We start from the raw sequence: 24,295 nt of genomic DNA, 5'->3' as shown, positions 1-24,295 counted from the left end.
CCTTTAAAATTTAAAGTGCTGTTCTTATAGATTTTAGAAATGCTCTCGATGTTGTCAAGCAGTTTTAGATGTCAGGTGATTTACCTTTGAGAATGGTCAGCATCAGCACGAGGGTTGAAGGAGTAAGAAACGAATGAAATGTGGAAAAAAAATCCCTGAAGGAAACATTACAGAAAAACAAAAACATCTGTACTATTAAAAAAGAAATCGTGAGCTAATAAAAGAGAGAGGGTTTAAATACCAAATGATAGACCCATTGTTTACATTTTAAAAAAAAGGCAAAGACAAAGGGAACAAATCACATATTTTCTTCACCACAAACAAACAAACAACAAGCCATGACATATTCAGTCAGGTTAACAGGTGAACACAGGTTTTGTATAATATCAGAATATTACTAGTCCTGCTGAAACCTTTCCAGGCCCATGATGCTCATGTCTCAATACAAACATGAGATTTCATCTCACCGGTTATGTGTATTTATTTTGCGCAGTCTCTAGTTAGTGGCAAGACCTTGTTATATTTAGATGTACACAACTTGGATCAAGATCATTTTTGATTCTCTATTCAGATGAACTGCTAAGATATTGCTGCTCTTTCAACGGAATTCTCTACTTCCAACTTTTGCTTGTAGCGAGATTAAATATCGAACTTTCCACAGTGATTTTTGTCCAACAGCCCCTAAGACCTTAGGATCCATTATTTCTTTATAAAATGCTTTATATGGACAATGATGTCCAAAATTCAATTACCGCAGTTGTAATTAGCTAAAAAGCATAATTATCTAACATTCATGTAGAATGAACCTTAAGGATAATGGCTGATAATTTCAAATTATTCTATATCCCGCACAGTACTAATTGGCCAAAATTAAAAGTTCATTATTATTGAAATTATGTAGGATGAACTTAAAGTCTGAAAACATAAAGCATGTAATATCACCTTGTATTGTAGCTATGTTGTAGTGTACATTTTGTAATATAGCCACTCGTGTATATTCATCTATTCTAGACTTTATTGCCACCCTAAACTCATCATGTTAGGTTCATCTGATATGCGGAAATATTTGTAAGAATGTTGGTGACTTCAAAACCATAATGATGTGGAATTAGAAGGAATTTTGGAGTTACTGTGATTTGGTTTCCTTTCAAATATGGGAACTCTTCCTTAAAGATTTCTGACAAAAAAAAACTTATCCAATCTTTACCTGAATAAGTCCAATGAAAAGAAGATAAAGAATATTTAAGGCAACTTATTAAATTGTTTGAAAACCCAAGTTGCTAGAATCATTTTTTTTGTTTTACTAATTTAAAATCTGGAAGCCAGAAATGGGACAGAATAGAAATAGCTGTGGAGAAGACAAAAAAACTTTCGATTCAGGAGGAGCTATAAAGGGGATAACCGGCAACAAGCCCCCTCTTATTTTCCTAGAAGTATTTTTAATGAAATCCATTTCCTAGATAAAGTGTGACTGGATAAAGCGAAAGCAGTAAAACTGTCCTTTCTTTCCTCGTAAACAGGAAAAAATCCTATTTACATTACCTAACTGGTAAACTTTTTTTTAGTCTGCAACCAAATTTAATTTGAAGCAACATGTTGATAGAGGTTTTGTAGTTTTTAAATGAGAAGTGAAATAGAAGAACTACAATAATAAATAGTATCCTAGCAAATTTCGCATTTACATCTGTAATCTTAAAGGTAACTTATTACCTGCAGTCTTTGTCTCCACATATGCACAAATTAAAAGTATGTGTTTTTAACTAGAGACTACTAATTCACAGGCCAGACAAATAAAAGTTTAAAACATAAACAGCCATAGATAAAGAGGCAATTTATAAGTGAATTCCAGATCAGTAGTTTGAGGAGATTGACAAATTGTGTGCTGATATAGGTACTATGCTTACTATGCTGGTATACCCACTATACCCACTAATCTCTTACAGAATTATTATTAATTGACCTTTGTAATGGGAAACACACTAAGTTCAGCTCTTAAAAAAATTGTGTCTCCAATTTACGTAATACCATCAACATTTGACTGAAACAAGGGCATTCAAAAGTATACCGCGGCCATGCACTGTGGCTCATGCCTGTAGTCCCAGCACTTTGGGAGGCTGAGGTGGGCGGATCACCTGAGGTCAGGAGTTCGAGACCAGCCTGGTTAACATGGCAAAACCCGTCTCTCTTAAAAATAGGGAAATTAGCCGGGCATGGTGGCGGGCACCTGTAATCCCAGCTACTCAGGAGGCTGAGGTGGGAGAAACGTTTGAACCTGGGAGGCTGAGGTTGCAGTGAGCTGAGATCATGCCACTGCACTCCAGCCTGGGCAACAGAGAGAGACTCCGTCTCCAGAAAAAAATAAAAAATAAAAATAGAAAGTATACCCCTTGAAGACATTACCTATTTTATCATGAAATTAGATTATGCTAATAATAAAATGAAGCTGTTGGTTACAAAAAGTGAAACTCTAGTAAAGATGAACATATTTTATGAAGAATAGCTAAATATATTTTTCTGTCATTACAGGTCACATTTTAAAGAACCTAACGTTCTGGCTAAATGATGGCCAGACTATCTTTGAATTGTAGAGAAAAAGGTGTTTACAGTAAATAGCAAAACTATTCCTATACCACACGAATAATTTTTCTTTCATTACATTATATATTTTAAGTTAGTTAACATAATCAATGTTTCATTTCCTCAAACTGCTGCTACAAAATGTATGAGAAATGTGAAATAATCTAACAGGCGATTAGAACAACATTTTTCAATTTTAATCCACAAATACAGCGACATTAATATTTTTAAAGTGTTTTTTATGACATTAATGCACTCATATAATTCAAAACGTAAAATAACTCCCCAAGGCTTCTCATGAAAACCAGTGGAGGCCGGTCACGGTGGCTCATGCTCGTAATCCCAGCACTTTGGGAGGCTGAGGCGGGCAGATCACGAAGTCAGGAGATTGAGACCATCCTGGCTAACACGGTGAAATCCCGTCTCTACTAAAAATACAAAAAATTAGCTGGTCGTGGTGGCGGGCGCCTGTAGTCCCAGCTACTGGGGAGGCTGAGGCAGGAGAATGGCGTGAACCTGGGAGGCGGAGCTTGCAGTGAACCGAGGTCGCACCACTGCACTCCAGCCTGGGCAACAAGAGCGAAACTTCGTCAGAAAAAAAAAAAAAAGAAAGAAAGAAAGAAAAGAAAGAAAGAGAGTGGTTTCTGTTTCTCCACTTCTTTTTCCTTTCTCTTCTATCATTCCTTCTCCATCAGTTCAGTCTTTCAATTTACCTCCTCACTGCTAAATTTTGTGATTGGGTTGGTAACTTTTGATTTTTCAGGTTTAAACATTATTGATTTTTGACATAGAAGAATAATTAAATTTTAGTCTTCCTCGCCCATTACTTACTTAAATGCTCTCGTCTTCTCAATCCTGTTACATGGTAATTTTGGTTAGATCAATGTTTATATTATGAAAACAATGCAAACACTATTCATAACTAGTTATGAAGTAAATTATACTTTTATTTTTCTGTAAATTTTCTATGATTTCTGTAATTCATAGTTATCTTTTGTGGTGTTGGTGGTGGTGATTTGCTTAGCTTATAATGTACATGCTCCACAGCACTTGTTTATATCTAAATCTCTTCTTGCAACATTCCTACCCATCAGACGTTTCATCAATTTCATCTTTCTAAAGATGCCTCTTGGAGCACTTGGGGCTGATCTGTTCTGACCTGGTTACCCTCCATGTCTGTTGCACAGATGAAATCTTGAGGTTTCCTTTAAGAATTATCCTGGGGACTTAATATCTAGTTCATATACCCCAACGTTTCCTCTTTCTTCTTTAGCTACTTTGTTTTACTGGATCACATACACCAGAACCATCTAAAAGGACAAATGGGAGAAAGATATTTAGAAATGTGAAATAAAAATGTAATTATTCTTTCCTGAGTGTTTAGTTTTGGATTAATATTTAAAGTTGAAAGCAACTTGGATCCAACATTTTGAAGGCACTGTTTCATTGTTTGTAGCTTCTAGTGTCACCACTGAGGAGCCTGAGGGCATTGTGCTCCCTTGTTATTTGTATGTGACTATTTTTTTCCCTCATATCTTACGGCATTTTCTCTTTGTCCACAATGTCCTGGAATTTCATCATTTGATTGTAGTTCTATTTTTTTTTTATTTTTTGAGATGGAGTCTTGCTCTGTCACCCAGGCTGGAGTGCAATGGCATGATCTTGGCTCACAGAAACCTCTGCCTCCTGGGTTCAAGTGATTCTCTTGCCTCAGCCTCCCGAGTAGCTGGGATTCCAAGTGCGTGCCACCATGCCAGGCTAATTTTTGTATTTTTTAATAAAGACGGCATTTCACCATGTTGGTCAGGCTGGTCTCGAACTCCTGACCTCAGGTGATCCACCCGCCTCGGCCTCCCAAAGTGCTGGGATTACAGGTGTGAGCCACCGTGACGGTCCCGATACAGTTCCACTTCCAAACATTATGCAGGACATGTCAAATTATGTTCTTGTATTATGGAGACATTCTGTTTTATTTTATGTATATTATTCTCCCCTCTCTATTCTCTTTCTGAAATGGCACATGCTTAAATACTGGGTTACCTGGAGCAGTCTTCCGATATCAAATCTTCTATTTTTCTTATTTTAAAAAGTTTTCTCTTTCAGGGAGATTTTGTCTACTTTATATTCCAATTTGTCTGTTTAATTTATTAATTATTTTACCCTTGCTTTATGTTTTTATGCTTCAATTACCAAAATGTTCTTTGATCTTTTATATAGTATCATTTTTTTCATGGTTGCCATGTGTTATGTTTTCTTAACTCTCATAGTATTAATGCTAGTTTATTTTTAACTTTTCTCCTTTTTACATAATTTTCACTTCTCAAATTGTTTTCTCTTTGTTTTGTTCACCTTTTTCTTAAAGAAGTTTTCCTCAGATGTTTCGTAATCCTTTGTTGTCTGTTTACATTTAAAGTGAAGAATGAAAACCTGAGTTTAAATCCTAGGCTTGTGGATGTCACTTGCCTCCTGTGTGCCTCACTGTAGGGTAATGTGGTTCAACTATTTAGTTGGAGAAACTTAGTTATCAGTGTCATTGGGGCTGATTAGATATCCCAGCAGCGCATTCAGATATTTCCTATCTGTAGAGAATAGTTATGACTGCTGACAATTAAGGTATCCTGTAGAATTATGTCTGGGTATCTCAGAGAATATCCACTTAATCTTATTGTTTCAATAAGGGTCTAATTAGGAGACAGAAACTACATAGTAATTTGAACAGGGAATGTATACTTTTAATTTGTGCATATGTGGAGACAAAGACTGCAGGTAATAAGTTACCTTTAAGATTACAGGTGTAAATGCTAAATTTGTTAAAAATACATAGATTGTGAAGCTCTCGTGAATGGGATTAACAACTTTATAAAAGAGGAACTAGGAGCTGTTCATTGCTTCCGTCATGTGTGGATGCAGCAAGAGGCATCATCTATGAAGCAGGGATCAAGCCCTCACCAGACACCAAATCTACTAGAGCCTCGTTTTTGGATGTCCCAGCCTCCAGAACTGAAGAAATACATTTCTATTATTGAAAAATTACCCCATCTAAGGTATTTTGTTAAAGCAGCCTAAATATATTAAGACAGCTTTTCTAAGAACTCTTTCTGAGTATTTTAATTAAGATTAAAGTAGTTGTTTAACAATAAATTGCAAAATCCCAACCGTTTAAAACAATGTAAACTCTCACTCATGGAAAGCTCAAAATTAATATGCATCATTGACAGGCAGATTGACTTCAAGTGGCAAGTTAAGGCTTGTGTCACCCTTTGTATTTTTGGCCCCCTCATCTTTAAAGCCTGGCTTCCAAGGTCACAAAGTGGGGGTGGAGGTGAATTCTAGTTTGTGGAAGTTTTTTGGTGTGTGTCACGTTACGTTTTATTTCAGGTGCAGGGTGCAAGCTGCTGGTGGATCTATCATTCTGGAGTCTGGAGGACAGTGGCCCTCTCCTCATAGCTCCACTAGGCAGTGCCTCAGTGGGGACTTTGTGTGGGGATGCCAACCACACATTTCCCCTCTGCACTGCCCTAATAGATGTTCTCCAGGATTCTGCCTGGACATTGAGGCTTTTCCATACATCTTCTGAAATCTAGGCGGAGGCTCACAAGCCTCAATTCTTGCAGTCTGCGTTGAAAGTTTTAACACCACATGGAAGCTGCTAATGCTAGAACTAATTGGCTGGAACTTAACCATATTGCTCCTCTTAACTGTAAGAGAGGATGTAAAATATAGCTTGTGTGCCCAAAATGAAGAAAAATGGGATTGATGGTTAGCTAGCAATCTTTGCCACACCAAAAATAATTGTGTCAAAGTTCTTGGTTCTTATTTGATATTAAACTAATCCCCTACAACTGTTCAATTTTCTATGATTTCTGGTGGCTTTGAAATATTCATTGATTCCAGTTGATAATGTGTAATTACCTTAAAATAACTAAATATTCTTACTATTTTTCTCAAACATAAAGTTAACATTAAAACAAATTATTACATCATCAATAGAACTTTGAGTATACATATTCAATGGTATGACAAACGCAATTTTATATTGAACACTGTCTTTCAGTGACACATACTTTAAAGAAAAGCATTGGGCTAAATGAGAAATATAAACTGAAAATCTCATTCAATTGCCTTTCATAGCCACTTTGTTACCAAACCCATTAGTTTTTCACAAAAAGAGAAAGTTGATGCTGTATATCTGATTACAACAGTTCTGATGAATTGATTTATTTCCATGAGCTTTCATCAACACTCATGTGGTACAAAACTTCAAGTGGCCAGCACCAAGATCAAGTTAAAGAGAGGGTAGTATTGATGAAAGAAGCAGAGGCACTAGTGCCTAGGAACCCATCAAATAAAAATGAGAATTAATGAGCCAGCAAATTGGGATGCCCCGAAAATCACATCTCCATGATTTTGTATTAGGGCAAGAAAAGTTAGGGTCAATCACAGCTACTTCAGTAAGGAAAAGGGGATCTGTTCATTAATCCAGCTCAAACCAGAGTGGTCGAAGTTCTTCCTCTCATTAGAGGAAGAGCGCAATAGTTTCTTTTAATGTTCTAGTTGACTGAATATTTCATTCTCTAATGAGAAAGAGGTTACTGAAATCATCCCAAAATTCTATTGCAGATTGAATGTTGCAGAGGCAAAATTAGGTTAGAAAACTATACTTCTCAAAATCCCCATTATAAAGTTTTACAGAATACATTTTTTTATCTGCCTAATCAAACCAGCATACAGGTACTAAATCTCAGTTTGAGTATTAAATTTTGACAGTGTTTTACACTTACAATGAGATATTGGAATATTAAGGGGATGACAAATATATATTTAATGCTTTTCTATAATTATACTCTTAGAATAATCCTTGAGTTTTTGACTGAAAGTTTAAATAAAATAATTATACAATGATGCGATCTTTCCTGATCATTCTGAAATGTGTATTTTAAAAGACATTCAGTTTATTGTTTTGTACACATATCACGGAGCCACTTGAATTTTACCAAGTCTTTTTTCTTTTCACTATCTTGAGGTATTTTTATTTATTCATTTATTTTTAATTTTTGTTGATTTTTTTTTTGAGACAGAGTCTCATTTTGTCACCCAGGCTGGAGTACAGTAGTGCAATCTCAGCTCACTGCAACCTCTGCCTCCTGGGTTCAAGCGATTCTTCTAACTCAGCCTCCTGAGTAGCTGGGATTATAGGTGGCTGCCACCACACCAGCTAATTTTTGTATTTTTAGTAGAGACGGGGTTTCACCATATTGGCCAGGCTGGTTTCAAACTCCTGACCTCAGGTGATCCGCCCACCCTGGCCTCTCAAAGTGTTGGGATTACAGGCGTGAGCCACCATGGCCGGCCAATTTTTTAATTAAGGTAAAATACACATATAACATTTACGATCTTTACAATTTTTAAGTGTATAATTAAGTGATATAGGACTTTATTTATTAAAAAAAAAAAAAAGTTTTTCAGTGATAAAGTGTCACTATGTTGCCCAGGATGGACTTGAACTTCTGAGTTAAAACAGTTCTCCTGCCTCAGCCTCCCAAGTAGCTGGGACTACAGGCATGCACCACCACACCTGGTTCTTTAGCAATTCTTTTAAGTAGATATTTTATAATACATTATTTTATCTGGTGTCTCTATTTCCTTTTTCACCTTCTTTCAATACAAATCACATTGATATCCCAGGTTAGTTTTGGAGAATATCCTTTAAAACACCTTTCTTCTGCATAATTCAAGAATCTCCAATGACCTTCTATTGCCCAAAGCATTAATATATTCAAGGTCTTCAGAATTCATTATCATTCATCAGTATTTTTAATAGATGCCCAACTGGTCTTCTCACTAGTACAACATACTAATCCATCTATAGTCATGATTTCTCTTATGCCATTCTTAGAAGAGTCATGCTCTAAATACTTTTCTTTTCCCATTTAAATCTTACTCCTTTCAAGTCTTGGTTGAATTCTTACTGTTTCCACAGAGTCTTCTAAGGTTTTTGCAGGCCAAACACCTCTATTCTCCCTGCTTCTTTTGTATTGCGTTGTTCTGCAATGATGTTTATTCTTTAGTACCACTTTATTGTAATAGTAAGCACTCTATTAAATTGTCAAATATTTCTGATATTAAAAATTAGGGCTTCAAGACATCAGTCTGGGGAAATAGTTTATGAATAAGACCTCAAAAGCACAGGCAACAAAAGCAAAATTAAACAAATGGGATTTTATCAAACTAACAAGCTTCTGTAAAGCACAGAAACCAATCAACAGAGTAAAATGGCAACATACAGAATGGGATAAAATATTTGCAGACTATTTATCTGATAGAATTTAATATCCTGAACATACAAGGAACTTAATCATCTCAAAAAAAGAAAATACAAACAAACCAGGCATCCAATTAAAAAATAGGCAAAAGATCTGAACAGACATTTCTCAGAAGAAGACATACTAATGACCAACAAATATATTAAAAAATGCTCAACTTCACTAATCTTCAGAGATATGGAAATCAAAACTGCAATGAGATATCATCCCACCCCAAGTAAGATTGATACTATCAAAAAGACAGAAAATATCAAATACTAGTGAAGATGTGGAGACTAGGGAACTCTTACACACTATGGGTGGAAATGTAAACTAATACAGACACTATGGTGAAAAGTATGGAGGTTCCTCTGCCAACTACAAATAGAACTACCATATCATCCATTACCAAAGCACTGAACATTGGTTCAAAGAAAAGGAAATCAGTACATCGAAGAGACTCCTGCCTCTCAGTGTTTATTGCAGCACTAGTCACAATAGCTGAGATATGGAATCAACCTAGGGATCCAACAACAAATGAAATATATGTGGCATATACACCACATTTGAATACTATGTAGCCATAAAAACAAAATTCCATCATTTGAGATAACAGAAGTGGAGCTGGAGGCCATTGTGTTAAATACGAAAGCCAGGAACACAATGAACAATGCATGGTGTCACTCATGTGGAAGCTAAACAAAGTTGAATTTGTAGAAGCAAAAAGTAAAACACAATATGCTGGAGTCTGGAAAGATAGGGGAAAAGGGGGATAGTGCCAAGACCAGCTCAGTCTGGTAGACCCTAACCCAGCGGTGCTAGGGGAATTAAAGACACACACACAGAAATACAGAGGTGTGAAGTGGGAAATCGGGGTCTCACAGCCTTCATAGCTGAGAGCTCTGAACAGAGATTTACCCACGTATTTATTAACAGTGAGCCAGTCATTACCATTGTTTCTATAGATATTAAATTAACTAAAAGTATCCCTTATGGGAAACAAAGGGGTGGGCCGAATTAAAGGCATAGGTTGGGCTGGTTAACTGCAGCAGGAGCTTGTCCTTAAGGCACAATCACTCATGCTATTGTTTGTGGCTTAAGAATGCCTTTAAGCGGTTTTCCACCCTGGGCGGGCCAGGTATTCCTTGCCCTCATTCCGGTAAACCCACAGTCTTCCAGCGTGGGCTTTATGGCCATCACGAACATGTCACAGTGCTGCAGAGATTTTGTTTATGGCCAGTTTTGGGGCCAGTTTATGGCCAGATTTTGGGGGGGGGCTTGTTCCCAACAGGATAGGGAAAGATCTGTTATAGCTAGATAGGAGAAATAAGTTCTAATTTTCATAGCACTGTTATATGACTATAGTTACCAATGATATATAGTTTCAAATAGCTAGCAGGAGGATATTAAATGTTCCCAACACAAATATATGATAAATGTTTGAGATGATTAAGTGTACAATTGGATGACGGATATGGTAATTACTCTGATCTAATCACTAAGCATATATACATAGTATGAAGATATCACTATGTATCCCATAAATATGGACAATTATTACGTGTCAATTAAAAATAAAATTTAAAAAATTAGAGCATGGAAAATAGTATGAGATAATTTTTTAAACCATGCAAGTTGCTGGAGATAATGTAAAGTGATAGGACTTTGTATATTATAAATTTGAAAGTTTATCCCCTGAGCTGAATAATATCCATGTACCAATCAGTTTGTGAAAGTCCGTGCTCTTTTTCTGCAGTCTTAAACACCTGAAACACTTGAATGATGCTAGTTAACTATAATTCCTCTTATATCATAAATATTTCATTTATTCGATATGTGAGGAGCTTGTACAAATTGTAAGGAACAGACCAACCATCTGACTTCTAAAATTGTCACATATGTGAACAGACAGTTCATGGAAAAACAAAGTGACTCAGACTTCCGGCCGGGTGCAGTGGTTCATACCTGTAATCCCAGCACTTTGGGAGGCTGAGGCAGGCGGATCACCTGAGGTCCAGAGTTCGAGACCAGCCTGACCAACATGGAGAAACTCCATCTCTACTAAAAATGCAAAAATTAGCCAGATGTGGTGGCGCATGCCTGTAATCTCAGCTACTTGGGAGGTTGAGGCAGGAGAATCACTTGAACCTGGGAGGCAGAGGTTGCAGTGAGCAGAGATTGCGCCATTGCACTCCAGCCTGGGCAACAAGAGTGAAACTCCATCTCAAAAAAAAAAAAAAAAAAAAAAAAGTGACCCAGACTATTAAAAAAAAATAGCTTGACGTCAACCTTAATGAAATTAGTGAAAATTGAAACTAAAGTAAAAGAACATTTGTTTCAGTTATTAGATTAACAAATATCAAGAAATTGATTAAATTTCTGTGATTGGAAAAATGAATGGAAAGAATCATACATTGCCAGTGGGAGTACAGAGGGTCATTTGCAAAACCAAAAATGGACATGCCCTACCCCTGCACAAAAAGACATATCAATAAGGATAATGTAAATGACAGTTTCAATTTCCCTATTTATATTCTTTCTACATCTTTACAAGAAGAAGGCTACTTCATGTGAAAGTCTGCATTTTATTTCTGAGGATTTTTTTCTGACTCTGAGAGCATGGTCAGACCATACACAAAGAAATCCAAAACTACTAGAGAGCAAACCTCCTGTAGGCCTCCTTTAATTAATGTTGTAGTGGATGGGGAATTATTGGATACATGCTTAGCTTTCTGGCCACTGAGTTGGAATAATCCTAAGGCATGTTCTACCCTGTCTGCCTCAGTTCCCCAGCAACACTGAGCTGCAGTTTCCCACAGTGGTAAGTGTCTTGAAACTACACTCTTTATTAGATTCTCTCTTTTCCGCATGTGTCTTCCTCAATCCCTTTCATGTGATTCTGAGACGACTACCAAATAAATTATTTGTACCCTAGTCCTTTTATCAGGTTCTGGTAGAATCCAAACTAATGTAGATATCCATTGCAATTTTGTCTGTAAAAAGAAAACTTTGGGAAAAATACTTCATATTATTTTATTTATAAAGAGTCTTTCTATGTTGCTCAGGATACTCTCAAACTCCTGAGTTCAAGTAATTCTCCTGCCTCAGCCTCCTGAGGCAAAAATATTTAAATGCTTATTTAAAACACATTAAAGTTCATTCTTTCAATGAAATACTAAGCTTCCTTTAAAATAAATGACAGAGCTTTCTACATACTGATAGTATATTATATCTAAGCTATGATACTTAAAAAGCATTAAATATTATAGTACTTAGGCATATATTTATAAAAGCATATTACATCTCAGGAAAAATAGAGAGGAATTGATAATAAAATTTATCTATGATATTAGAGTCTAGAAGCTGTGGGATACCGATGAAGAGACTCCAGCATGTTGATATAGCCCTGTTGGTGCCTTTTGATATTTATTCCATGTGCAGTTCTATCTGTTCAAATATTGAATAATGAAACTTCACAAAAAAAGGACAGATCACTTTCTGTCTATGCAATTGTAAGTTGAATCTCACTTGTTAGTAAGGCCTTGAGAAAACTGACCTTGATGGAAAAGTAAATATGTATTCCAAGCCTATTGTGCTAAGATTCTATTAATTCTTAGTAAGCTTCAATTTGCAAAAGGTATTTCATACACAGAATACTCTGCATGACTGGCAATCAAACCAAAACAAAACAAATCTACAAAATAATCACTTTCTAACACGTGTAAGCTCACATTGTAAATCTATATGGCAACCTCGAAGGATTTTAAGACTTTTTTTTTTAATGGGACATAAATTGGGCAAGAATATGAAGAATATTCAATGAGAAGCTATAAAAGTATTAGCTTGTATGCAATACAGTCTCGGCTCACTGCAACCTCCACCCCTGGGTTCAAGCAATTCTCCTGCCTCAGCCTCCTGAGTAGCTGGGAGTACAGGTGCCCATCACCACGCCCAGCTAATCTTTGTATTTTTAATAGAGACGAGGTTTCACCATGTTGGTCAGGCTGGTCTCAAACTCCTGACCTCAGGTGATCACCCGCCTCGGCCACCCGAAGTGCTGGGATTACAGGAGTGAGTCACAGCACCCGACTATGCAATATATTTTTAAAATCCTGTTTGTACAACAACTCTAAAATCTGCCTGTGAAATAGAAGTGTATATTTTCAGGTGTTCATAATTTTTACATAATTATTAGGTTCATCTTTCCCAATCAAGTAAGAACAACCAAAACAAATACTATAAGAAAAGAATTATTGTAACAAAATTATTTGTTAATTGAAAACGCTGGCCCGTCATTTGTTGCTTTCAAATTAAAACCCCACATTAGATTGTTCTATTTAGAGTTCTTAATTTGTTCATTTCCTCTCCCTTCTTGCCATACATTTCTAGGTATCGTTCACTTTGTTTAATAATTAGGGAAGTTTTATCCAAATGATAATGAACTGTTACCATTTTGGCCTGTCTGGCAGTCTCTGAGAGCACATCAAACAAGAAAGGACTTGTCATGACAAAGTGCTGTGAAATGCACTTGAAAATGAAGTTTCATTTCAGTCAGCATCTCTTAGACCACTGCTGTTAACAGCTCTCTCACTTTACAAAGGTGACAAGAGTGTATGGGGTTGAGAACCTAAGATGAAGTAACACATTTTGTCATACAGGATATTCTCTATATGCTGATCTTTAGTATAGAAGAAAAAGTTTTGCTATCAGACCAGAAGGTATGGAGAACAACCATTATTTTGAAAGTGGCAATGCAAATTAAAACAGACACAAAATTATAAAAAGATTCCGTTAGGTCTAATCATAATTAATGCCAGTAACTATTTGCATATATTTTAAAACAAGATGTTTTGGTCTTAATTTTGATAAAATACATTTGCTCGTTGTTCTCACTTAACAGTGGGAGATAAATGATGACAATGTATGAACATAAAGCCACAGACACTGGGGTGTCCTTGAGTACTTGAGGGTGGAAGGTGGGAGGAGGGAGAGGAGCAGGAAATATAACTATTGGGTACTGGGCTTAATTCCTGAGTGATGAAATGACAAACCCCTATGACATGAGTTTACCTAGGTAACAAACTTTCACATGTACGCCTGAACCTGAAATAAAAGTTAAATATGTGTGTGTGTGTATACATATACTTGTTTGATATTTCTCTAGATATATTGAACTAATAAGGTCTGGTTGGTTTAATCTGGTAGAGAGAGTAGTAAATATTCTTATAAGTCTGTTTAATTAGAGTGAGATAAATAGTAATATAACCACTCAGACATTCAGAATGTGATTTTCTAAGATTTTCAGATTGTTTCACTAAAAGGAAAATCATTGGCTCTTTATCAAACCATTTTGACTGAAGCTATATTTCTTTGCCTTTTCAAACTGTGTTTTCTTGAAAAAACAAACTCCACTTCTGAGAGGTTAGCCCTAATATGGTACATCAAAGTCTGTGCCTTTAGAATACCTGTAACAGCCACAAAAGAGACTTAATAGATAATGTGAAAGGGGGAGCTATTACTCCCCTTTAAGATACAAAAGCATTTCTAGGTAGTAGGAAAGATACAATTCAAAACACATGTGTTATGCATCTCCTCTAATATGAGAAAACTAACATGAATCAGCATGAGAGAACCTAGCCTGCAACAATTTTGACAAGAAAAAAAAATCTCTAATGAATTCTCATGGTAACTCCTTTACCAAAATTATACAAGACAGCAACAACTAAAACTAAAACAAAACCGAAAATGTGTTGGATCAAGTAAAAACTTATCTGTTGCAGAAATTACTGTAGCATGCAACCTCTGTATATTTTCAGAGTGAATTCCAAAACATTTAAAGGAAAATGGTAAGTGATGAGTGGCACAAACGCAAAATTCATTGGGTCATTGATGATATTCTAGTCTGAGTGAAATACGCCTAGGCTTTAGTTCAATTTTTCAATCCAGAAAATGTATTTAGTGACACTGTGTTTGGTGCTACATATTAAAAATGCTTTTAAAAATAAAAATAATAGCTTAATCTATAAGTGCAGAGATGTAAGAATCCCAAACATGTGTATGTTTGTGTTTTTGTGGTGTGTGTTCTGCGTGTCTCTGTGTGTGTGTGTCTTTATGTGAGAAGATTGTTAGGAAGAATCTCCTTAAACTTTTGACAATAACACGTTTTCTTAGAATTCAGTAAGTTAATTCTTGTTTTACTTTACCAGAGATAATTCTTAAAGACTATTTCAGACACACACATAAGGGTGGCTGTACACCAAATTATGAACTCTTGGAAAAGAAACAAAAGTGTGGTATAAATTTTCCCCAAGCTGAGATCAATATTCTGCAAAGAAGTAATAATAATGAATGGAAAATATAGGAAGTGCTTTCTCACTTACTGCAAATATGACCTTGGACAAACTACATATCTTTTTTTCCATTTTTTCATTGTAAATCTCATGTATCCTTTAAAAAGGATTAAATAAAAATTACATAAAAATACTTTAGGGAAGGTGTTTAGAAAAAGGCCCAGCACATGATTAGTGCTAATCACACGTTAGCTTTTACTATTTCCAGAACTATTATTAGTTTTGATATTACTATTGTTGTTAGTTAACTCATATTAGGCTTACCAAATGTAAATGTCCCATAATCACTTACTACCATTCATTGTTACCAAGTATTATCTTTATTACCTACGTATCTGTGAATTTGTTGTTGTTGTTGTTGTTTGAGACGGAGTCTCCCTCTGTCGCCCAGGCTGGAGTGCAGTGGCGCGATCTCGGCTCACTGCAAGCTCCGCCTCCCGGGTTCGCGCCATTCTCCTGCCTCAACCTCCCGAGTAGCTGGGACTACAGGCGCTCACCACCACGCCCGGCTAATTTTTTGTATTTTTAGTAGAGACGGGATTTCACTATGTTAGCCAGGATGGTCTGGATATCCTGACCTCGTGATCCGCCCACCTCGGCCTCCCAAAGTGCTGGGATTACAGGCATGAGCCACCGCGCCCCGTCTATCTGAGTTTTTTTGAAGGAAAGCCCATTTTCTTAACGTATCTTCTGAACAAAATAATTAAGAGCAAGGACTGTGGAGTCAGACTGTCCAGCTTGATAATTTGATTATATTTTATTTATTAGAATATTTTAGTGTGTACTTTCGTTGAGGTTTTCTCATTAATACTTTATTCCAGTTCTTCCCTGGGTTTCTCTGGAAGAAATTATACTTACATTTGAAATAATAATTACATTAAGGTTTCTTTAGAAAATATGCATTGACTTGCCAAAGACTCGAAAAGTCATATTGTTGTTCAGTATAACCATAAGTGGAATACGTTGAGTTATTTTTTTAAAATAATGTGCAGATAAAAGGACATAGTGTAATTAAGAGAAAATTATTTTTATAGCACTTTGGACTAAATTATAATTGAATATTCTAATAGTGCCAGGAGTTATGGACACTGAAATTAAAATAAATAAGCCAATACAAAACTATGCACACATTGATTGAAGATTCTTCCTCATCTACCCTGGGGGCATCATTTGCAGAGTGAATAGAGCCAAAGTCTTCATTGGTATTAATACCAGAATACAGCATGTCTTTCATTTGAACAGAGAAAAATAAATCTCAGTTGTAAGCCTATTTTATGAACCCTGTTGAGAGTAGGCCAGTGGGAGCATGTCCACACAGAGTATACTGGTTTGTTGAAAGGAAACATTGGACATGTCTCTAACTTCAAAAATAATTAGAATACAGGTGTCCTATCATCAACAATATAGTGCAGAACAGGTTTGATGCTGTGTAGTAATTGATATTAACTGCAGAGATTAGTAAATAAGAGTTACAGCAGGACATTCTATTTGATGTGCATGTCCATTGTTGCAGCTCCCATTTCAACACTTTTGAAGGGTCCTGTAAGAGCTTAATACAGAGAATTTCTATTAATTGGCAAACTTATTACTTTCTCATTATCCTTTTATTGTGTTTCTCAGTCTCTATCTTTTAATACAACTTCCAGTTATCTGTTAAAGTGAATTAAAATTATTACAAAGAAGCCACCACTTCATATTTATTGAAGTGATCACTGGCAAGGTGTCACTCAAATCCTCCTATTGTATATCATTGTTCAAGCATTGCATGCAACAGGTATGGTAACATCACTGCCTTTATTCATGGTTGTCAAGAAAAATTTCATCAGACAATCTCAAACAGGCAATTATTATTTTATTCAAGACTATTGCAATGGGGAGAGAGGCAATAATGAAGTCTGAACTTACCTCTTCTGTAACAAAGAATGGTAGGGTTTTTAAGGGCTGTAGTGAGTTAGTGGAAAAGTAACATAGGATGTTGCAGGGAGGTTGATCAATGGGGTGTGTCAAGTACATTAAGTTATATATTAAGTTTGTGATTAGGGACTCTTGCTTGGAATGTTTTGCTCTGTGATTGTGTAACCTGGGTTCTGTAAGGGATAGGGGGAAGGAAGGTCAGGATCCTCCTGGGTGGTTAGCCCACCTGGTCCAGAGTGAGAGGGAGGTCAGTTACCTGGAGACAAAAAGAAGCCTGTATAAAGTTCAGACAAGCTAAGGGGAATTTTAAGGCCATCTTGTTCAATGCCATTTACCCTAAGCCACCCTCAGAGAAAGCACCAAAGCTATCCTAAAATAAAATAAAGAAATATCTCAGACTCCTTGGAAAGTACTATTCCAAAAGCTCTCTGGGTTCAAGAAAGCCTCAAGAAAATGCTATTCTTCCAAATGGGCTAAGATATGCTGAAAACTCACAGCAATTACAACTCTTAGAAATAAGTGTGAATTTCATGTTTCCATGTCTTTCTTGGATTAGTATTGGGCTTTCTAAGGCAGAATGGAATATCTGGCCAAAAGATGGATTTAATAGCTCATATCACTTGCACCAAGGTAAATTTTCATGAAATAGCCTTCGTATAAATGCCACTATATCCTCTTTTGTAAGAAAAATAATCAGAAGGAATAATAGCTAGAAGCTTAGCAACACAAGGACTGGTAAGGAATGATACTTGTTGAGAGAACCACGAGCGTCAATGATGAGTTGGCTACTTTGGAATTGTGATATAGACATGGGTTTATCCATTGCCTTCTGTGAACAAAGGAGAAAAGAAAAAGCAGGGCCAGAGGATGATGATATTAATTGTGTTTGGAATATTTAAGCTCCCTTCCTCTCTCAATATGATGCAACAAAAGAGAGAAGTAACAAATTAGCAAATAGGGTAATGTAGATTTTAAAAGACATATGCTGTTTGAGAAGTTGAAGCATTTTATGCTTTTAAAGACGATAGCAGCTGGCATTTATTATAGTCAAAATTGCTGCCTTGGAAAATTTGCAATGAAGCTTTAAGAAATCACCAAGATTATGATCCAGAATTCTAATGGCTTCAGCTTTAGGGGTAGATTACTTCAATCTGAAAGATAAAACATTGTTATTTTTAGACTGATTTTACCACTAAGAACACATACAGTCGGTAAATACGGTAGCTTTGCTGCAAAGTGAAAACTATTTAGATGAGGAAGGAGGGCATATTTCATATAAACTAGGAGGCCTTTTTCAACTTTACAAGGTCTAGAAAATATTTACTTAAATTTCACAGTGGTGAAACTGTCAAGAATAAAACCACGAAGGCTGATCAGTACTGAAGTTATTTCTTGTTTGTTTGTTTTGTTCTTATTTTTACCCAAAGCTTCATAGCTGGAGATCACATGAATAAATCACCTCTGAAGTGAGCTGAGTATGTGAATATCAGACAGAAGGTATTTGCTAATACAGGCAGTATCTTCTATGGCACATGTACTCTACTTGTCAGAAAGAATGTGAAAAATATAATTAAGATGTTAATTTTGGTATACCTAAACAATTAACATGTGTTTCCAACTAAAAGTAATAGTTTGAAGTTGGAAACAATTTGGGTTTGCCTGTGTTTCTGAGGCAAGTTTCAATATGATGGGGTCTGAAATTAATTAATTTTGAGTTGTTCCTTAAATTCATAATTTAATTGATTAAAAGATTACTCTTCTAGAGTTTATAATATGAAAAGACTTACTAGAGAATGATCGCTTCGCTGATGGAGAGCAGAGGAATTCAAACTTGGAGAGATGCAGACTCAGCATAACAGTGCTGTATGCGAAAACAATACAGAATGGGTGGTAGTCTTTGTTGCTGTTTTAATAAATGTTATGTATATTTACATTCATGGAATGTAAACAAGGTTTGTCTAGAAATTCATGGTAGGTCATTGCTTCTATATTTTTATGCTTCTTCTTTTTAAAATGAACAGCTGAAATAAAAATGGATGAATATATTTTAACACTCCTTTCTCTTCCCGGCATCTGATAAGCAAGCATGTGTTAATTCGTGTGACCTATTATCCTCAGCATCTTTCTGTTTGTTGTACCCTCTTTGAGAAGAATTGACATTCATTATAACAGTAGAAATCATTTAAAATGTCAGTTCAAAATTTTACTGCTTGAAACAGCTCATCCTTCAATAAAGAAGTCAATAAAACTAACTTAATTTAATTTAAACAGTGATGCTGTATTTTAGGCCTGGTGGAGTCATTACAATTAGTAATTCATAATTAGAATTTTATTGATGTCCATGCACCCTGTTGCCGAGCATCATCCAGAAACCGTGATGATTGGTGGTAATTTGATAAACATTCAGAACCATTGCATTAATTATGTGCCTTCCAATTACATCTGAAGTTAATGAATGTATGCAGATATTGTGGAGATGAATTCAAAGGACAGCTCAACCTGAATTTTAAGATAGTATTTTGTAATGTTCTAATTATAACTTTCCTACTTATCAGCTTTTAGACAAAATGAGGCTTATGTAAAATATTAAATGTGAATATTGTTCATACAACAATCTGTTTTCTAAAATCTTAGTGATTAATTTGAAACAGTAGTCAATGTACTTTCCATATAATATGGTGAATAAAAAAGCTACGAAGCGTATTTTAGACTGAATTAACAGCAAAACAATCCATAAATATGGTGACTAGAAAATCTCAAAAAAATAACGTAAATGACCTTCCTAACTTTGCTTCTGTTTTCTCATATAAAACATAAGTAATGCCAAATTTAACTTTACTTAATTATTGCCAACAAATTAAAAGAATTACTATGGCTTTGCAGATGCCACCGCTGCCAGGAGCCCTGTTCTATCAGCCATGGTCAACCCCACCAGGTTCTTAGACATCACCGTGGATGGTGAGCTCTTGGGACGTGTCTCCTTTGAGCTGTTTGCAGACAAGATTCCAAAGATAGCAGAAAATGTTTGTGTTCTAATCATTGGAGAGAAAGGATTTGGTTATAAAGGTTCCTACTTTCACAGAATTGTTCCTGGGTTTATGTGTCAGGGTGGTGACTTCACACAGCATAATGGCACTGGTGGCAAGTCCATCTACCGGGAGAAATTTGATGATGAGAACTTCGTCCTAAATTATACAGGTCCTGGCATCTTGTCCGTGGAGAATGTGCTGGACCCAACACAAATGGTTCCCAGTTTTTCATCTGCACTGCCATGTCTGAGTGTTTGGATGGCATGCACGTGGTCTTTGGCAAGGTGAAGGAAGGCGTGAGAATTGTGGAAGCCATGGAGTGCTTTGGGTCCACAAATGGCAAGACCAGCAAGAAGATCACCATTGCTGACTGTGGACAACTCTAATAGGTTTGACTTGTGTTTTATCTTAACCACCAGACCATTCCTTCTGTTGCTCAGGAGAGCACCCCTCTACCCCACTTGCTCGCAGTATCCCATCATCTTTGTGCTCTTGCTGCAGTTCCCTTTGGGTTCCATGTTTTCCTTGTTCCCTTCCATGCCTAGCTGGATTGTAGAGTTAAGTTTATGATTATAAAATAAAAACTAAATAACAACAAAAAAAGAATTACTGCAAAAAGAATGCATATTCTGGTAGATAAAAATACATAAAAATTACATATCATTGAAGACCATCAATATCTTTCCTTCTCTTTACTGATGGGGTTGAGGAAGGAGGGCAGAATCACATTTGGTTGGGCCTATTTAAACTTAATTAGCAGAGTGTATTTTGCATAGCCATTACAAAAAATAATTCTCTAGAAAATTGGTATATACATGTTTTCAATTTGAGTGTGATATGGTTTGGCTGTGTTCCCACCCAAATCTCATCTTGAATTGTAGCCCCCAGAATTCCCATGTGTTGTTGGTGGGACCCAGTGAGATACAATTGAATCATGGGGGAGGTTTCCTCCATACTGTTCTCGTGGTAGTGAATAAGTCTCATGAGATCTAATGGTTTTATAAGGGGAAACCGTTTCTCTTTATTCTCATTCTCTCTTGCCTGCTGCCACATAAGACATGCCTTTCTCCTTCCACCATGATTGTGAGGCCTCCCCAGCCACATGGAACTCTGAGCGCATTAAACCTTTTTTTCTTTATAAATTACCCAGTCTCGGGTATGTCTTTATCAGCAGCATGAGAACAGACTTATACAGAGTGATATTGGAAACCTGGGTAATGTCCATAGTGTTTTGTCTGTAGAACTGAGATGTTGTGCCTCTTCAGACTACTGTCTATCAGGTTGCAAAAACATCTAGTGTAGTTCAGACTTTATGCTCACTGGTAGCCATCAAATCTGTTGTTGTGCCTATAATTTTACTACCTCCTGATCTTTCTTTACTCTGCCTAAGTCTCTTTGATTAAGGGGCCACTGAGCAGGCAAACTAGCATAATAGTCTCAACAGTTCTAAAAAAATATGGAAAATGGGCTGGGCACAGTGGCTCATGCCTGTAATCCCAACACTTTGGGAGGCCGAGGCGGGCAGATCACGAGGTGAGGAGATCGAGACCATCCTGGCTAACACGGTGAAACCCCGTCTCTACTAAAAATACAAAAAATTAGCCAGGCGCGGTGGCGGGTGCCTGTAGTCCCAGCTACTTGGGAGGCTGAGGCAGGAGAATGGCTTGAACCCGGGAGGCGGAGCTTGCAGTGAGTCGAGATAGCGCCACTGCACTCCAGTCTGGGTGAAAGAGCGAGACTCCCGTCTCAAAAAAAAAATATATATATATATACACACACATATGTGTATATATATACACATATGTATATATACGTATGTATACATATATGTATATATACGTATATATGTATGTATATACGTATATACGTATATATACGTATATGTATACATACGTATATACGTATGTATATACGTATATACGTATATATACGTATATACGTATATACATACATATATACATATATACATACATATATACGTATATATGTATATGTGTATATATGTATATATACGTATATACGTATATGTGTATATATGTATATATGTATATACGTATATATACGTATATATGTGTATATATGTATATATGTATATATGTGTATGTATGTATATATGTGTATATATGTATATATGTGTATATATATGTATATATATGTGTATATATGTGTGTGTGTATATATATATATGGAAAATGCTGTTCCTATGAAGTAGAAAGAAAAAAATTTTTAAATGGAAGAGAGAAAGAAGGCAAGGGAGAGAGAAAAAAGGAGAAAAAGCAACAAAACACTGTGATATTATTGGACTGTGTCCACCCTCAAATCTTATCTTTGAATGGTAGTTCCCATAATCCCCATTGTTGTGGGAGGGACCCAGTGGGAGGTAATTGAACCATGGGGGCAGTTACCTTCATCATTTTCTTGTGATAGTGAATGAGTTCTCACAAGATCTGATGGTTTTATAAGGGGCTTCCCCAACCCTGCTTCACCCTGCACTTTTCTTTGCTGCTACTATGTGAAGAAGGACGTGTTTGCTTCCCCTTCCACCATGATTATAAGTTTCCTGAGGCTTCCCCAGCCATGCTGAACTGTGAGTCAATTAAACCTCTTTCCTATATAAATTACCCAGTCTCAGTTATGTCTTTATTAGCAGCATGAGACTGGACTAATATACACTGAAATTTAAAAATATCCAATGAACCTTATTTTTCCCAAAGTAAAAAATCAAATGCTGTTTCCTAGTATATAACTACAACCAGAACCAGAGTTATTACCTACTAACTAGACTTTAATAATTTTTCAGGCTTATTTTAATTGATGATGTGGTTATGGGACTGGAAATTGAGGGTAAGGATTCATAACCAGGTACTCTGTCTAGATGTGTAATTTTGAAATAAGTCACAGAACTTTCTCCAAAATTAAGAGTTCAGAAGAGATAACTACAAAGTGCCTTACTGCTCAAAAATTCTATGAACCTATGAAAATATATCAACAAACATCATAGTTTATGCTTGGAATAACATATAGTTCTTGCACTTAAAAACCTTAATTAAGAAATATACTCCTAGCTTTGAATATTTAAAAATATAAAATAAACACAAATAAAACATTACTGCCTTATTAAATCACAGATTTTGATGTTCATTATAAACAGCTCTATTTTTGTAATATTTAACTTTATTTCTTTATAATTACCTAGGTTCTTTAATTGTAATTACCTAGGTCCCTTGGGGGACCTAGGCTGTGTCCCCACCCAAATCTCATCTTGAATTGTAGTTCCAGTAATCCCTGAGTGTCAAGGGCAGGACCAGGTGGAGATAACTGTATCAGAATTATCAGAATCCCCCATGCTGTTCTTGTGATAGTGAGTGAGTTGTCAAGAGATCTGATGGTTTTATAAGGGGCTTTCCCCTTCCGTCGACACCCACTCCATTCTGCTACCCTGTGAAGAAGGTGCCTGCTTCTCCTATGCCTTCGTCCATGACTGTAAGTTTCCTGAGGCCTCCCAAGCAATGTGGAACTGTGAACCAATTAAACATCTTTTCTTTAGAAATTACCCAGCCTTGGGCAGTTCTTTATAGCAGCATGAGAACGGATTAATATAGTTCTTATTAGCTTTCACCTTACTTACATGCTGTATTAGTTTCCTAGGGCTTCCATCAAAACAATACCACAAACTAGATGGCTTAAGAAAAAGGAAATGCATTTTCTCACAGTTCAGAAGGCTGGAAGTCTGAAAGTAAATTGTTGGCAAGGTTGGTTCCTTCTGGAGGCTCTGAGGGAGAAACCATTCCAAGCCTCTCTCTCTCCCGGCCTCTGGTGGTTGACAGCAACTTTGACTTCAGGGATAACCCTAAATCCAGTACGATATCATCTTGAGATCCTTAACTAATCATATCTGAAGAGGAAAGCAAAGACCCTATTTTCAAATAAGTTTCCATTTTTAGTGTTGGGGTTCAAAAACCAATACCCCAAAATAGGGTTATTTGACATGCTGAACAGAAAAGGATTCAATATCTCTCTGCCCACACCACACTTCCTGGCTCTCAATCTTCTGTTTCTCCCAAATCACAGGATCAAATTGTTCTCTGAAGTTCCCTTATCTGCCTAAAATTTGGACTTACTA

General features: G+C 36.3%; 1 protein-coding gene across 1 annotated transcript; it reads left to right on the top strand.

Annotated features, from left to right (window-relative positions):
* The first annotated feature begins 20,061 nt into the window (after positions 1-20,061).
* Positions 20,062-20,642, top strand: LOC100994519 (peptidyl-prolyl cis-trans isomerase A-like). Its single transcript, XM_014343130.3, has 2 exons — positions 20,062-20,291; positions 20,402-20,642. Exons 1-2 carry the CDS (start codon positions 20,062-20,064, stop codon positions 20,556-20,558), a joined length of 387 nt encoding a protein of 128 aa, XP_014198616.1. The 3' UTR covers positions 20,559-20,642.
* The last annotated feature ends 3,653 nt before the right edge of the window (positions 20,643-24,295 follow it).

This window comes from Pan paniscus, chromosome 22 (assembly GCF_029289425.2).
Source record: "Pan paniscus chromosome 22, NHGRI_mPanPan1-v2.0_pri, whole genome shotgun sequence".
In the NCBI taxonomy this organism is placed as follows: domain Eukaryota; kingdom Metazoa; phylum Chordata; class Mammalia; order Primates; family Hominidae; genus Pan; species Pan paniscus.
The sequence above is the reverse complement of the archived record's forward strand: the minus strand, read 5'-3'. Positions and strand labels throughout refer to the sequence as shown.

Bases quoted from the DNA above. Each gene is read 5' to 3' on its own strand.
- LOC100994519 (XM_014343130.3), top strand. From the start codon at position 20,062: ATGGTCAACCCCACCAGGTTCTTAGACATCACCGTGGATGGTGAGCTC. The intron at 20,292-20,401 runs CATCTACCGGGA...TTCCCAGTTTTT, and splicing joins AATGGCACTGGTGGCAAGTC to CATCTGCACTGCCATGTCTG.